The sequence below is a fragment of the Oreochromis aureus genome, linkage group 14 (assembly GCF_013358895.1).
Source record: "Oreochromis aureus strain Israel breed Guangdong linkage group 14, ZZ_aureus, whole genome shotgun sequence".
NCBI lineage: Eukaryota > Metazoa > Chordata > Actinopteri > Cichliformes > Cichlidae > Oreochromis > Oreochromis aureus.
This window is the reverse complement of record NC_052955.1, coordinates 60,862-74,839: the sequence shown is the minus strand read 5'-3', so window position 1 is coordinate 74,839 and position 13,978 is coordinate 60,862. Positions and strand designations below refer to the sequence as shown.

The 13,978-nt window shown below is 44.2% G+C and overlaps 1 protein-coding gene across 1 annotated transcript; it reads left to right on the top strand.

Moving 5' to 3' along the window:
• The first annotated feature begins 1,231 nt into the window (after positions 1-1,231).
• LOC120432784 (transmembrane 4 L6 family member 5-like) lies at positions 1,232-13,923 on the top strand. Its single transcript, XM_039597964.1, has 4 exons — positions 1,232-1,310; positions 2,340-2,533; positions 13,587-13,655; positions 13,786-13,923. The coding sequence occupies exons 2-4, from the start codon at positions 2,357-2,359 to the stop codon at positions 13,921-13,923; spliced, it is 384 nt and encodes a 127-aa protein (XP_039453898.1). The 5' UTR covers positions 1,232-1,310; positions 2,340-2,356.
• The last annotated feature ends 55 nt before the right edge of the window (positions 13,924-13,978 follow it).

Sequence of the window (13,978 nt, the reverse complement as noted above, 5' to 3'; positions counted from 1 at the left end):
GAGGAACAGGAAGCATCAGCAGGTCAGAGACTCGGGGTCAGAAACCAAGTCACTGCGTACGGTCTAACAGGAAGTTACATCGCCAAACAGCTTTCTGCGGTTTCCCTGCGGTCATGTGACCCTGGTGACTGATGTCAACATCCCGAGGAGTCATGGTTTCGCTGTGTGACCTAATGAGCTCCACGAGAAAATGTGAGGAAGTCGACCACATCAGGGCTGATCGATGAGGATGCTTCGACGCGGGCTACTTGGCTCGCCGTTCGGGTTATTGGGACTGCGACTCAGAAACTCCAAAGGAGACGCTGCTGTGGACCAAAGTTCACTCCAGTTCATCAGACTCAGAAGAGGATGTTTCTGTGTCTCACCTGTTTAAGCTTTAAAATTTGCAGCATTAGGGCGTGGCCTCTTTCACGTGCAGGTGGCACAGAAACTGACGTCTCACTGAGATTTTTCTATTTCACTCGCATGAGCTCGGGCGCCTCTCTGGAGTATTCAGCATGAGCTCAGGTGTCCACTGTGGGCTGAGAACTGATCAGCTGCTGTCTGTACCAACACAGATGAGATGAATGAGTAAACATATCTAGTAACGTGCATACATCTCATCATTCTCACATTCCTGCTCTTATATTTGGTTGTTTCTTGTATTTTGCAGCTCTGTTGCTTGTGAAGCTGGCACACAAGTATTTCACTCACATGTGCTGTGACTATAAAAGTGATTTGATTTGATTACAGAGAAAAGCAGCAGAAACATCTGATCTGAACAGGCACTGATTTGATCTTTGAGTGGCCTGTGACCTCTGACCCCCTGACTGTTAGGAGGTCTTTCTCAGTCCAGCCTCTGGAGCTGTGAACTTAGTTCAGTCTACAAATGCACCAGAACCTCCAAATAATTAACTTCTAATTAATTTCATCTTTCGAGGTCTCGATGTGATCGGAACCAGTCATGTTTTCCCTTTATGCCATTCTGCTGACCAGTCACGATCAGTGGTGACAGAATCGACCAATAAGAATCCACCCTGACAGATTTAAAATCCAGCGAGCAGGCTGAGAAACCTCCCCCTCGTGTTGAGCCACAGAAGCAGAATCACCAGCTGCTGCGTCACATCATGTGTGTGTTTGTAAGTCCGATTTTATCCTGTTTATTTCTGTTTTTCCATTTTGATACCGAGCCGGTCCTGTTGAGCGTTAGTTTCCATCTTTTGTACTTCCTACGTGCGTAATAGCGGGGCGTGTCCTAGTGCATGTGCTGATAGATATTTGTAGTTGTTCCTCAGACAGAGTCTAAAGTGGATCGTCAGTCAGCCTTCCCGGTGAGTCGACTTCTGTTATTATTAATAGAAACATATGACTGTTGCTCAAAGTCTGTGTACTGTCACAGATTTTTAAAAATCATCTTACACATAATAAATAAAATAAAACTGAGAAATTATATTTGTAAATGGGTTTAATAATTTCAACATAAAAGTACAAATAGAAGGAGCCTTTATTCATGGTTTTACTTTGATGAGACTTGTAGTTTGACCTGAATGATACATGATCACACGGTTTAGTATATATATTATTATTTAGTGATTTAAACACAAGGACTGAAGAACGAGTGATTATTAATCTGTATGATTGAATCAATGTTTTATGTGACATCTTTAAACATGTTTCTATTATTAATAATGATTATTCAGTAAATTCAGTATGACTTTATTGATATTGACAGAAATATGAATGTGATTATTTCGATGACATGTCAAGGATGATTTTGTAAGTTTATAAATATAAATAAATTTATAAAGAACCAGATTAAATGAGTCACATCACAGCATAATTAGAGGAATCCAATAACAGGAATCAGAAATGAGGACTCATTTTACAGGAACCCGATCACAAAAGTCAAATTACAGGAGTCATATTGAAAGAGATTATAGAACCAGATTATATGGGTCAGATCACAGGATGTATATTACGGCAAATTACAGGAACTGGAATACAGGGTCAGACTAGAGGAGTCAGAGTATAGGAGCAAGATTACAAAGAACAGATTACAGGAGTCAGATTAGAGTAATCACGCTAGCAAGATTACAGAGTCATATTAGAAGAGTCAGATTGTGCGATTCAAATTACAGACATCGGATTACAGGAGTCAGATTAGAGGAATCAGAACACATGAGCCAGATTTCAAGAGCCACATTACAGGGGTCATATTAGAGGACTCAGTTTATAGGGACCTGATCACAGGAGTCGGATGTTAGATATTTGGTTTAGAAGAAATGACAATACTATGAAGGATGTGTTTTTACCTTCAGAGACTACGCCTGCATTAATCTCATGACTGTTTTCATGTGCAGTCTCTATAAGAATCTAGATGTGTGTATCAAGGTGTCTGCGATGTGTGGGCGTGTCTCTAGTTCCCATGGCGATTGTCTGCATACTGTGCAACATCCTGCTACTGGTTCCTGAGCTGAAGATCCAGTTCCTGTTGGACGGTCATGTGACTAGAGAGGCTACCTGGGCCACAGGACTGTGGGGCTCTGGCTTCCTGGTGAGTGTGTGTATATACATGGACTGGTTCTTATACTACACATAAATATATATATATATATATATATATATATATGTGTATACTACTATAACATGCCTCATTCATGCATGTTTGTGTATGTGAGCTTCAGATCAGTAGGCCAAAGTAGGGGTTCTACATATCACCTTACTTTGGACCTTTCATCTCTTCCTCAAAGTTAAATAAGGTCAGCTTTAATAAAATGTCTGTTGTCTGTGAAACTAAGCTTCATCTCTGGTGCCTTCACATTTAGGAAACGATTGGGGTCAACCTGAAACAAAGGCAGATGTGAAATGTAAAAGTGAGATCGAGGTCAACTGTGACATGATATTTAGATGCAAAATATAATGTGATAGTCACAATCACATAGTACGATTAAAAAGAACAAAGTAAACAATATGAAAATATACAGAATATAATATTATTCCCTCAAAAGTAAATACTGCATGAGAGCTCCCCTAGCAGAAGTCTGCAGACTGCTTCTTCTTCTTTAGACTCTCTCCAATCTTTCTTTCTGAGTTAACTTAAGTAATGACTTTCTCCAAAACATCAGTGTTTCTACTACACCTCAATCCTACAAGACTGCTCACTAATTATAGGCCAATCTCCAACCTTCCTTTCATATCAAACATCCTTGAAAGAGTAGTTGTCAAACAGCTAACAGATCATCTGCAGAGGAATGGCTTATTTGAAGAGTTTCTGCTGTCTATTAGTGCCTCTATTTTGTCTATGCTAGTGCCGTACCCTGTCATTGACTTGTGTTGATTCTCCATATTACTGTGAAGCACTTTGGTGTGCCTTCGGGTTTTTAAATGTGCTATATAAATAAAACTGTATTGTATTGTATTGTAAGAGTTTCAGTCAGGTTTCAGAGCTCATCACAGCACAGAAACAGCTTTAGTGAAGGTTACAAATGATCTTCTTATGGCCTCTGACAGTGGACTCATCTCTGTGCTTGTCCTGCTAGACCTCAGTGCAGCGTTCGATACTGTTGACCATATTTCATTGAGTGATTCAGTCACAGCTTGGGGCAGATAGCCCCCCTCATTGAGCCTGGTTCTGCTGCAGGTTTTCCTTCCCAGTGTTTCCAAAGCGCTGTTCATTATGATTTTTGTTGTTTTTCTGTTTTCTTTATAGTATTGTATACCTTACAGTATAAAGCACCTTATGGCGACTGTTGTTGTGATTTGGTGCTATATAAATATAATTGAATTGAATTGAAAAGTTGCATATCAATGATCATAAACAGACCTCCCAGCCTATTGTTTGTCAGTGTCGCTGGTTTCAGTCATTGTACAAATGTCCTGTTTATAAGGTTGAAACCTGCAGTCAGCTGAGACTGGAGAAATCACCTGATGATGATGAAACATTTCTTCTATTGAAATGTCCAGATGAACAGGATCAACTTTGGGTATAGACCAATTACCTGTATTACCTGTGGTTATTGAAGGTTATTGAAAAAGTTGCTGCTAAACAACTAAAAGAACATTTGGAAAGAGCAGCTTTGCTCCATCCAATGGAGCTTAAATTTAGATTAAACCAACCAAAACTGCAGAGCTAATCCATTTGCTTATATGGAATAGAATAGACACATTGACATTGTACATGTACAACAAAACTGTGGGTGCTCCCCACCAAGTGTCCAGGTATGAAGTATAAATAGTAAGACAGCAGGGACAAATATCAGACATGAGAGACATATACAGAACAAGAGAACAAGGCACACATTAGAAGAACAGGTTCCAAGTGCTTGTAAGTAGTGCAGAGGACACCGTCTGGGTAGAGTCTGTGTGTGAGTGGCCTGAGTGATCAGGGCCACTCAGACCATGGCTCAGATGGGTGGGAAGGGGTGGGGTGTGGAGGGGATGGTGTTTTTTAACAGTCTGAATGGCCCAGGGGAAGAAGCTGTTAGTGAGTGTGTGAGACCTGACTGACCAGAGGCGCCGACCAGAGGGCAACGGGTCAAACAGGTGGTGGGTGGGGTGCTAGGGGTTACCTGTGATGGCCCTGGTTTTCCTGAAACAGGAGGATCAGGCAATGACCTCCAGGGGTGTCAGAGGGCAGCCAGTGATGTTTTTGGTGGTTTTAATGACCCTCTGTGCAGCCTTCCTGCTCTCAGTCGTGGCCCCTGAGTACCAAACACCAGGCAGGAGGAGAGCACACTCTCCACTGAGGAGCAGTAGCAGCTCCTGGTCCAGGTTATTCTTCCTCAGGAGACAGAGGAAGTGCAGCTGCTGCTGGACCTTCTGTTGTGGGTCCAGGTGAGATCAGCTGAGATGTGGGTGCCCAGAAACCTGAAGGTGAAGACAGATTCCACCTGTTCTCCATTTATAATGAGAGTGGACCTGTCTGTGTCTCCTGAAGTCCATGATGAGTTCTTTGGTTTTAGGATGTTCAGCTTCTGTTTGTTTTCTGAGCACCAGCAGGACAAGTTCTCTACCTCCATGTAGAATAGAATAGCCCTTTATTGTCATTGTATATATACAGTGAAAATTGCACGTGTGCCATAAGGTGCTCTATAATCTGCTGTTATGGCACCGGTCCTGGAGTACATAAGCACACAGCCCGCAGCGCATTACCTTACCAGAGTCTTTGTTGCATCCTGGGACTGGGGAACCAGCAGCTAGACACTCAGAATGGCTAATTGAAGGCAGGGCAGTCCTGATCCCCAAGGACCCCAGAAGGACCCGATCGCATCCAACTACTGGCCAAAAACCTGCCTCAGCACCATGTGGCAGCTCCTGCCAGGCATCATAGCGGCTAAGATGAACAGGCACATCGCTCACTACATGAGCGGGACACAAAAAGAACTGGCAGGAATACCAGAGGAGCGAAACACCAGCTACTGGTAGACCCGAGCAGTCAGCCGAGGCTGCAAGACCAGACTGACCAAACTGTGCACTGCCTGGATTGACTACAAGAAAACCTGTGACTCAATGCCCCTCACCTGGATCCTGGAATGTCTATACCTGTACCAGATCAACAGGATCCTAAGAGCCCTCATCAGGAACTCAATGGGGATGGCGAACAGCACTAGCGGCCAAGTGTTTTTCTACTTCAACTCTTGGCGGAGGCGGACGCCTCTCTCTCTCTCTCCCTCTCCCTCCCTTATCTTTCCTGCTTAGCTCCTATGTCCTTGTCTAGTCTCGTCTAACTCAAGCGCTCCTCTCTAACTCAGCGCTCCTCTCTAACTCAGCGCTCCTCTCTAACTCAGCGCTCCTCTCTAACTCAGCGCTCCTCTCAGTCTCGTTCTTGTTCTCTAAAATGTAAAGAAGAATTATGGATTTCATCAACTGGTCCCTTGATGCAATTGACACTCTTCTCTACGAGGAGCCTGGGCTTGAGAGAGCACCAGTGTCCTGGAGGGACGTTCCCTGCTGGATACACGGTGGATGGGTAGCAGAAGTGGTGCGTCGTATGCATTTAAATAGTCCATTTAAAAAACATTTTGCCGCGGCGTTTCAAAGAGCCACAAAGTAAATAAAAGGCAGACAGAAATGAGGCAGGCCGAATCTTCTTACTTTACACGCATGCGCAGTACTGGAATGTTTTAGACGAAGGTAGTCAAACTGAGGGGATCGAACTACCAGAAGGCAACATTGCAGACATAGAGGACAGTTACAAGTACCTGGGGATCCCTCAGTAAATGGAAACCACAAAGAGGCCGCTAGGAAAGTTGCAACCACCAAGTACCTGCAGAGGGTCAGGCAGGTCCCGAGGAGTCAGCTGAACGATAACAACAAGATCTGGGCCATCAACACCTCGCCCTGCCCGTGATCAGGTACCCTGCTGGTATAATAAGCTGGCCAAAGGAGGAGATAGAAGCCACTGACATCAAGACAAGGAAGCTCCTGACCATGCATGGAGGGTTTCACCCCAAGTCCAGCACCCTGAGGCTGTACGCTAAGTGGAAGGAAGGAGGCCGGGGACTGGTGAGGGTCAGCACCTCAGGCAGCAGAAACGTGAGAAAGAAGAGGAGCAAGAGGAGGCACCATCATGGAAGCACAGGCCCCTGCATGGTATGTACCACCGACAAATAGAATAAGTGACTGACATCCAGAAATCCTACCAGTGGCTGGACAAAGCTGAACTGAAAGACAGCACAGAGGCACTAATCATGACAGCACAGGAACAAGCTCTGAGCACAAGATCGATAGAGGCTGGGGTCTATCACACCAGGTGCAGGTTGTGTAAAGATGCCCCTGAGACTCATTAGCCACAAACACACAACTATGGGCACGCTAAGGTTTGTCTCATGGAATGTGCATGGAGCTGGCTCTAGGGAAAAAAGGTTAAAAATATTTAACCAACTTAAAAAACTACAGGCAGACGTTGTTTTATTACAAGAAACCCACATGCCTGTCACAGGTTTGAATAAACTTAAAACACCTGAGTTTCCTAATGTGTTCTCAGCCTGTTATAATTCTAGACAAAGGGGAGTAGCAATTCTAATACATAAAAATATTAATTTCACAGTACTCGATACAGTTATAGATCCAGAGGGCAGATTCCTAATAGTCAAACTATCTATACTTAACCAAAAGCTAGGTATTGTAAGTATATATGGTCCGAATGTTGATGACCCCTCATTCTTCCACGGTTTTTTTAGTGCACTCTCTGAACACCTAGATTGCACACTTGTTCTTGGGGGAGACCTCAACCTGGGACTAAATGAAGAAATGGATAGGCTCAACACAGCAGGAACTCAGCGTAACTGGCAGTCCACAAATATAATCAAACAGTATATGAGCAACTTTGGTCTTTGCGATGCATGGCGCTCCCTCCACCCTAACAGTAAGGAATATTCTTTCTTCTCACATGTTCATCACTCCTACTCTCGTCTGGATTATTTTTTGGTCAGCAGCTCACTGCTGAGTGACATTTCAGACACTGAGATTCACCCTATAGCTGTCAGCGATCATGCTCCTGTATCTTTAACACTAATGCAGAAGAATAATACCACACCAAGTAAAAACTGGAGATTTAATACATCGCTGCTCAAAGATGAAGAGTTTATCAAATACTTTAAAAAAGAATGGACTTCATATTTAGACTTTAATGACATTCCTGGAACATCAGCATCTGTCCTCTGGGAAGCAGGGAAAGCCGTGATGAGAGGTAAAATAATCTCTTTCTCATCACATAAGAAGAAAGAAGAAAACAAAAATATTCAAGAACTAGAAAAAAACCATCAAATCCTTAGAAAAAGCCTATGTATCACACCAAGATCAAGAAATATTAAACAATTTACATAAAACAAAACTAGAATTAAATGAAATTATTAATAAAAAGACTAAATTCTTAGTACAAAGACTTCGCCTGCAAAATTATGAACATGGTAACAAATCCGGACAATTTCTTGCTAACCAGTTAAAAATCAATAAAGAAAAAACAACTATATGTGCTGTTAAAGATTTATCTGGGAATACAATATATGATCTCAAAAAATAAACAAAATTTTTAGGGATTTCTATGAAACTTTATATACACCACAAATAAACCCATCTAAAAACGAAATTGATCAGTTTCTGGACAACATAACTCTTCCAAAATTATTAGACACCCAAGCAATGGCACTGGATTCGCCACTGATGCCAGGTGAACTCCAGGAAGCCCTGATAAGTCTGCCCAATAATAAGGCTCCAGGTCCAGACGGCTTTCCTGCAGAATTCTACAAAGAATTCTGGATGATTCCAGCACCAGTTTTTTACAGAACGTTGTTGGAAATCAAAGAAAATGGCAGACTACCACCAAATATAAACTCTGCAAATATTAGTCTCTTACTAAAACCAGGCAAAGACCCTGTATATCCCTCAAGCTATCGTCCAATATCCCTTATAAATGTAGACCTCAAAATAATCTGCAAAGCTCTCTCAAAGAGATTAGAGAAAATGACCCCCCTCTTTATTCATCCTGACCAAACTGGTTTCATAAAAGGTAGGCACTCATCAACAAATACACGTAGATTACTTAATTTAACAGATTACTCATGCAGTAAAAACATTGAAACCATAATATTGTCTCTTGATGCAGAAAAAGCATTTGACAGAGTTAACTGGAAATTTCTATTTGCAACTTTACACAAATTTGGTTTTGAAAACTCTTTAAATAAGCTGGTTAAAAATATTATATAATTCCCCAACAGCTTGTGTCAGAACAAATGACCAAACATCCTCCAGCTTCTGTCTCCTGAGGGGCACCAGGCAGGGATGCCCACTCTCCCTTCACTGTTTGCAATTTTATTAAACCACTAGCAGCAGCATTTAGACAGAATTCAGTAATTAAGGGCATAAATGCAAGAATGTAGAACATAAAATCAGCCTTTATGCGGATGATGTGTTACTCTTTCTCCAAAATTCACAAACCAATATCTCTGGGGTGATTGAATTGATAAATTCTTTCTCAAGAGTCTCAGATTATTCAATCAACTGGTCAAAATCTACAGTTCTTCCGATTAATTGCTCCTTCCATAATTCTTCTCCTACACCACTGCAATCTGGAAATATAAAATATTTAGGTATTAATGTCTCTCCTAAGCTTTCAGAATTAACTAAATTAAACCACATCCCGCTTTTAAAGACAGTAGAAAGCGATCTGGCTAGATGGAAATCTTTACCCATATCACTCATGGGAAGGGTTGCCGCTATAAAATTGATGGTCTTGCCAAAAATAAACTATTTGTTTTCAATGATCCCAAGTAAGCCATCACAAGATTGGTTCAGATCTCTAGACTCGTATATTTCTAAATTCCTTTGGAAAGACAAACCCCCACGTATCAGCTTAAAAACATTACAAAGGACCAAGGATAAAGGAGGATTAGATCTGCCTAACTTTAATCACTATTTTTAGCCAACAGGCTTCAGTTCATCTCTAGATGGTTTAAACACAGCTTCTTAGATGAGCCCTGGCTAGATGTAGAACAGGCACTATGTAATAATCTAGAAATTTCAGATCTACCATTTATCAGTTCAAACATCAAACGACATGAATGCTTTAAAAGCATCAACATCAGCTCTTCTCTGACAGCATGGTGGGAGTTTCTAAAAATGACAGCGTCCTCATTAATCCCATGCAAACGTACACCTATCTGGAATAACCCTGACATATTACAAAACAATAATATGATTAATTTTCCAGAATGGAGTTGTAAAGGAATTAAATACTTAGAACATATATTAGAAGGAACAGAATTTATTCCATTTGACAGACTAGTTACACAATATGGGATCAACAAGAAAAGATTTTAGAATATCAACAAATTAAATCCATAGTAAAAAGAGATTTAACCTCAGTCAAGCTGAATTACAAACACCACCAAGTGCGGTACACTTTCTTACTCTTAAATCCCCAAATTATTATCTAAAATATACAGAACACTTTCTAAAATAGATGAATCAATATCCCTTCCTATTGCAAAGTGGGAAGCAGATTTATCAGTAAGCTTAGACCAAAACTTCTGGTCTCGGGTATGCTTAAAACCTTTAAATTGATTAAAAATCCCAGTCTGCAATTAATACAATACAAAATACTACATAGAGTGCACTATACAGGTCATCGGAGGTTCAAGATGGGCTTTACATCTTCCAACAACTGCTCACACTGTCAAGGCAATACACCAGACAATTACATCCACGCCCTTTGGTTCTGTCCACCAGTGCAGAAGTTTTGGCGTGAGATATGTGAAGACTTATCAAAGTGTCTGAAATGTAACATTCCAGCCTCCCCTTTAGTGTGCTTGCTGAGCAACTTGGATGAGGTCACTGCAGAAATAAACACAGCCCACATTGTTTTACAGCCCTATGCATTGCCAAGAAAACGGTCCTCCTTAACTGGAAAAATAAAAATAATCTTAATTCTAATCAATATAAAAACCATCTAACAGATCACATTAGTCTTGATACAGCCTCTGCCACCACATTTGATCAATCCCTTTGGGCTCCTTTGATCGGCTTCATCACCCAGTGGGGTGGGGGTCATGGTTTGGTCCTGCCTTCGTTATTGTGGTTGATGTGGAGGTTGGGATGGGCTTAGGGCGCCAGGAGAACCCCTAGAGACGTTATCCCTGGAGGGCTCAACCCGGGGTTGTGGTTATAACCTGGTTAGTGGCTCTGGTTGCTCTTAGAGGGTGTTCTCCTCGTGGCTGCGTGCAGCGGGGCTGGGGATGGTCTGTACTGGCGGACATAGGTTACTGGCCTGGTGGCCTGGCTGCCCCTGGTGGTGGATCCGGGGCAGGCGGGGGCTTGGGGTTCGGGGTGCTTGTCTCCGTGATTGGGCTCTGGCTGGGCCTTGGAGGCTTCGGTCCTCGTCGGTGTGTCGCCGAGGTTGTGGGCGGGTGGGTGCAGGGGCTCAGCCCTGGCGCAGGTGGCCTCTGGTGCATCGGCCTAACTGGGGGCTCTTCAACTGGCAGGAGGTTGTTCCATCCTTGCAGAAGTCCACTCTGCAGGTGGGGAGAGACACAGGAGAGGTGGAGAATAAACCTAACCTGGGTGTCTGTTGTCTTGTGTAGTCTGGAGATGATTGAATGTTGGGGTGGGTATAGTTTCCTCTGCGGTGGGGTGGGGTGGGCTTCCCCAGGTCCTGTAGGGCTTAGCGGTGCTGCTGCCATAGGCCCCGGTCTGGATAGGCCTGGGCCCCTTGCCTTGGTGGGTGCTAGAGGACGGGGGTGCCTACTGGGGTCAGCGGGGAGCTGGCCCTAAAGAGGGGCATCTTGCCCTCCTTCTTTTCTCCCCATCCCCGGCTGCCTCCCTCTTCCCGCTCCACCACACCCACCCACACAGGTAGGGCCTTGGGGTGTGGGTGTGTCACCAGGGTGCAGGGAGGCATTCCCCCCTCTGTCCCCTTCTGGCCACCTGTGCCTCAATTTTATTTCACAACTTAGACATCCACATTATTCACACTCTCATAACACACACACACACACATATATATATATATATATATATATATATATATAGGGCCTTGAGGGTGACCACGTTAACGGCATCCAGAGGACGGTCTGTGTATTCAACCTACCTCTGGCGCCGGTGCCCACCTCTCAATTTTAAATCCATGTAGACATTAAGGGTTCTCAGGAGGGCCGTGCTAACACCTGCTGCTCTCTGGCAGCAGCACCATGCCCCCTCCCTTGTTTTAAATGCACTTTAGAACAACACGCAGCAACACTACACATGAGCGGGAGGAGGAGGTATGGGGTCTTCACACCCCGTTCTCTACTAGCCATCGGGCGGGGGCTGGGAGGAGGTGTTGGCTGTCCGATTGGCCTCCCTGCTGCTGCGGAGCCTGGGGCGGTCTGCTTGCCTCCACCCCGGGGAAAGGGTCACATCTCTTGGGTCTGGGTGCCGCTTCCCCTCTGGGAGCGAGGGTACCTGGACCCGGGCATAGAGTATGTTTGGGGAGTATGATTGTGTGTACATGTCTATGTATGTCTGTCCCTACGTTGGGTGAGTGCTGAGTGTTTGTATATGTGTGCATGAGGGTGGGAAAGCATGTTTATGTCTGTGTGTGCCTGTTTGTCTGTGTCTATATGTCAGGTCGGGTCTTAGACTCCACCTCCCTGGGTACTCCCAGGCCCTCCAAGTGTGGAGGCCTATCTCCCTCACCACACTCCCTGCTGGTAACTGATGCCCTCAGGGGTTGGTGCATTGGTGGTTCTTGGTGTCCGGGCTGGGCGCTCAGGTATGCACCAGCTCACTCCCGGTGGCTACTTGGCGGGGCCTGGTGCCTGGTGCCTGTCGCCGGTCAGGCCTCTTCCGGGGCAAAGGGGCCCTCGGGCCTCCGGCCTCGGGCCTGCAACTCGGTTCACTCTGGCACAGCTGGCTGCCGGGCAGAGCCGGCGGGCACGCCAGTGCAGCCCCTCTGGCTTCTGCTCCGTGGCTACTGGGTGACCCCTCGCCTGGGGATCTCCTCAGCCCTTCCCAGGAAGGTGGCACGGATGCCCCTCCGGCGGTACTCCTTGGGCTCTCGCACTCTGGGGCCTCTGGATGTCTGGAGCCTGGATCTCCTCCATGCCTGCTTCATGCCCTGGGGGCGGGGCTATGGCCCTCCACACCCTCTAGCAGACCGTTACATGGGGAAACCTTTTGTATACAAGCGCGTTGATCCACACAGGTGTGCACACGGGTGTTCACTGTTCGTGACATAAACTACACCTTTCTTAGCTGCTACTTCAAAGCACATTGTGCGCTGTCTGTCCTACGTGCTGCACAACAACTTTCAATATTTAGTATTTACTGATGTTCACACTTAGCTAGATTAACGTGATGGTGTTGTGTTTAGTATGTTGCTTTGTTTTTGTTTGGTTTTTTTTTTTTTTGCTTGTCTTCTTCTTTTCTCTCAACAGGTGATCCAGAAGATTTTTTTTCTTTCTCTTTGTCTTTGTAAGTGACCTTTCTCACTGTCTCTTTTCCTTCTGTTTTCTTTTCCTTCCTCTCTTTCTTTCTCCCTTTCCTATCCCCCAGTCATGTCTGTCCCATCTGTAACAACTGAAAATAAAATAAATAATAACAACAAAGTTTGATCAAATGGACCAATACGGCAATGCCATGATGATCCATTTGGCAGAATAAATCCATTTGGTATCCTTGTTGGTCTTCAGACAACAATTCTGACGGCTAAAGAACCAAATGGGACAGACAAAAAAAAAAAAAAAAAAAAAGATGCCCTGAGACAATCCAGTCATATCATTCATATTCATGTTATTTTAAATAGCTGAATTTGTCTTAGAACAAGTTGCTTACTGAGGATTTTTGTGTGTTCCTGGTTGTGGTTTTATCTGCTCAGTGACTGTCAATAAAACCTGGGTGCTGGGTCTGGTACAGTGCATTTTTGTTTTGGGATTTTAATGTTTATTTGGTTCTAAATCATTTAGGATGTTTGGCTCACTGTATTGACTTGTCAGCTGCATTTGCATCAGTATAATTTGCTTACTGATGATGTGTTTTTATGTTTCTCTTTGCGATTTGACCTGAACAAAGTTAAAGTAGAAAATGAAATCAAAGTGTAACAGTTTAACTAGAATTTTAAACTCTGATTTCAGGTTCTACTTGGAGCTCGAGCCTTTGTCCAGAGCAGCAGAACCCGAGGCTGCTGTGCATTCAGGAGTCAGGTGACCTCAGGCTCCACCCCTCTTGCACTGATTTTCATCACAGATATTTTTATCAAAGTGAAATCTGGAAACCACATCTGTATTTTTTTGCTCCAGATGTTGTCAGTCATACCACGACTCTCTCCTCCAGATGTTGTGCCAGCTGCTTTACTCCTGCCTGTGTCTGCTCTCTGCTGCCTCCTGCTGCCTGGTCAGTGCCACTGGTCTGTCTCAGGGTCCCCGCTGCCTCTACAACGACTCCTCTGGTCCCACCTGGGGGTCCCGCTGAAGCCCCTCCCAGGCCGGTGAGACACACTCACACAGATGTTTCACTGGTTTCCTGT

Excerpts from the sequence above, each read along its gene's own strand:
- LOC120432784 (XM_039597964.1), top strand. The coding sequence starts at position 2,357 with ATGTGTGTATCAAGGTGTCTGCGATGTGTGGGCGTGTCTCTAGTTCCC. Across the intron at positions 2,534-13,586 it reads TGTGGGGCTCTGGCTTCCTG|GTTCTACTTGGAGCTCGAGC; the intron begins GTGAGTGTGTGT and ends CTCTGATTTCAG. Across the intron at positions 13,656-13,785 it reads GCTGTGCATTCAGGAGTCAG|ATGTTGTGCCAGCTGCTTTA; the intron begins GTGACCTCAGGC and ends TCTCTCCTCCAG.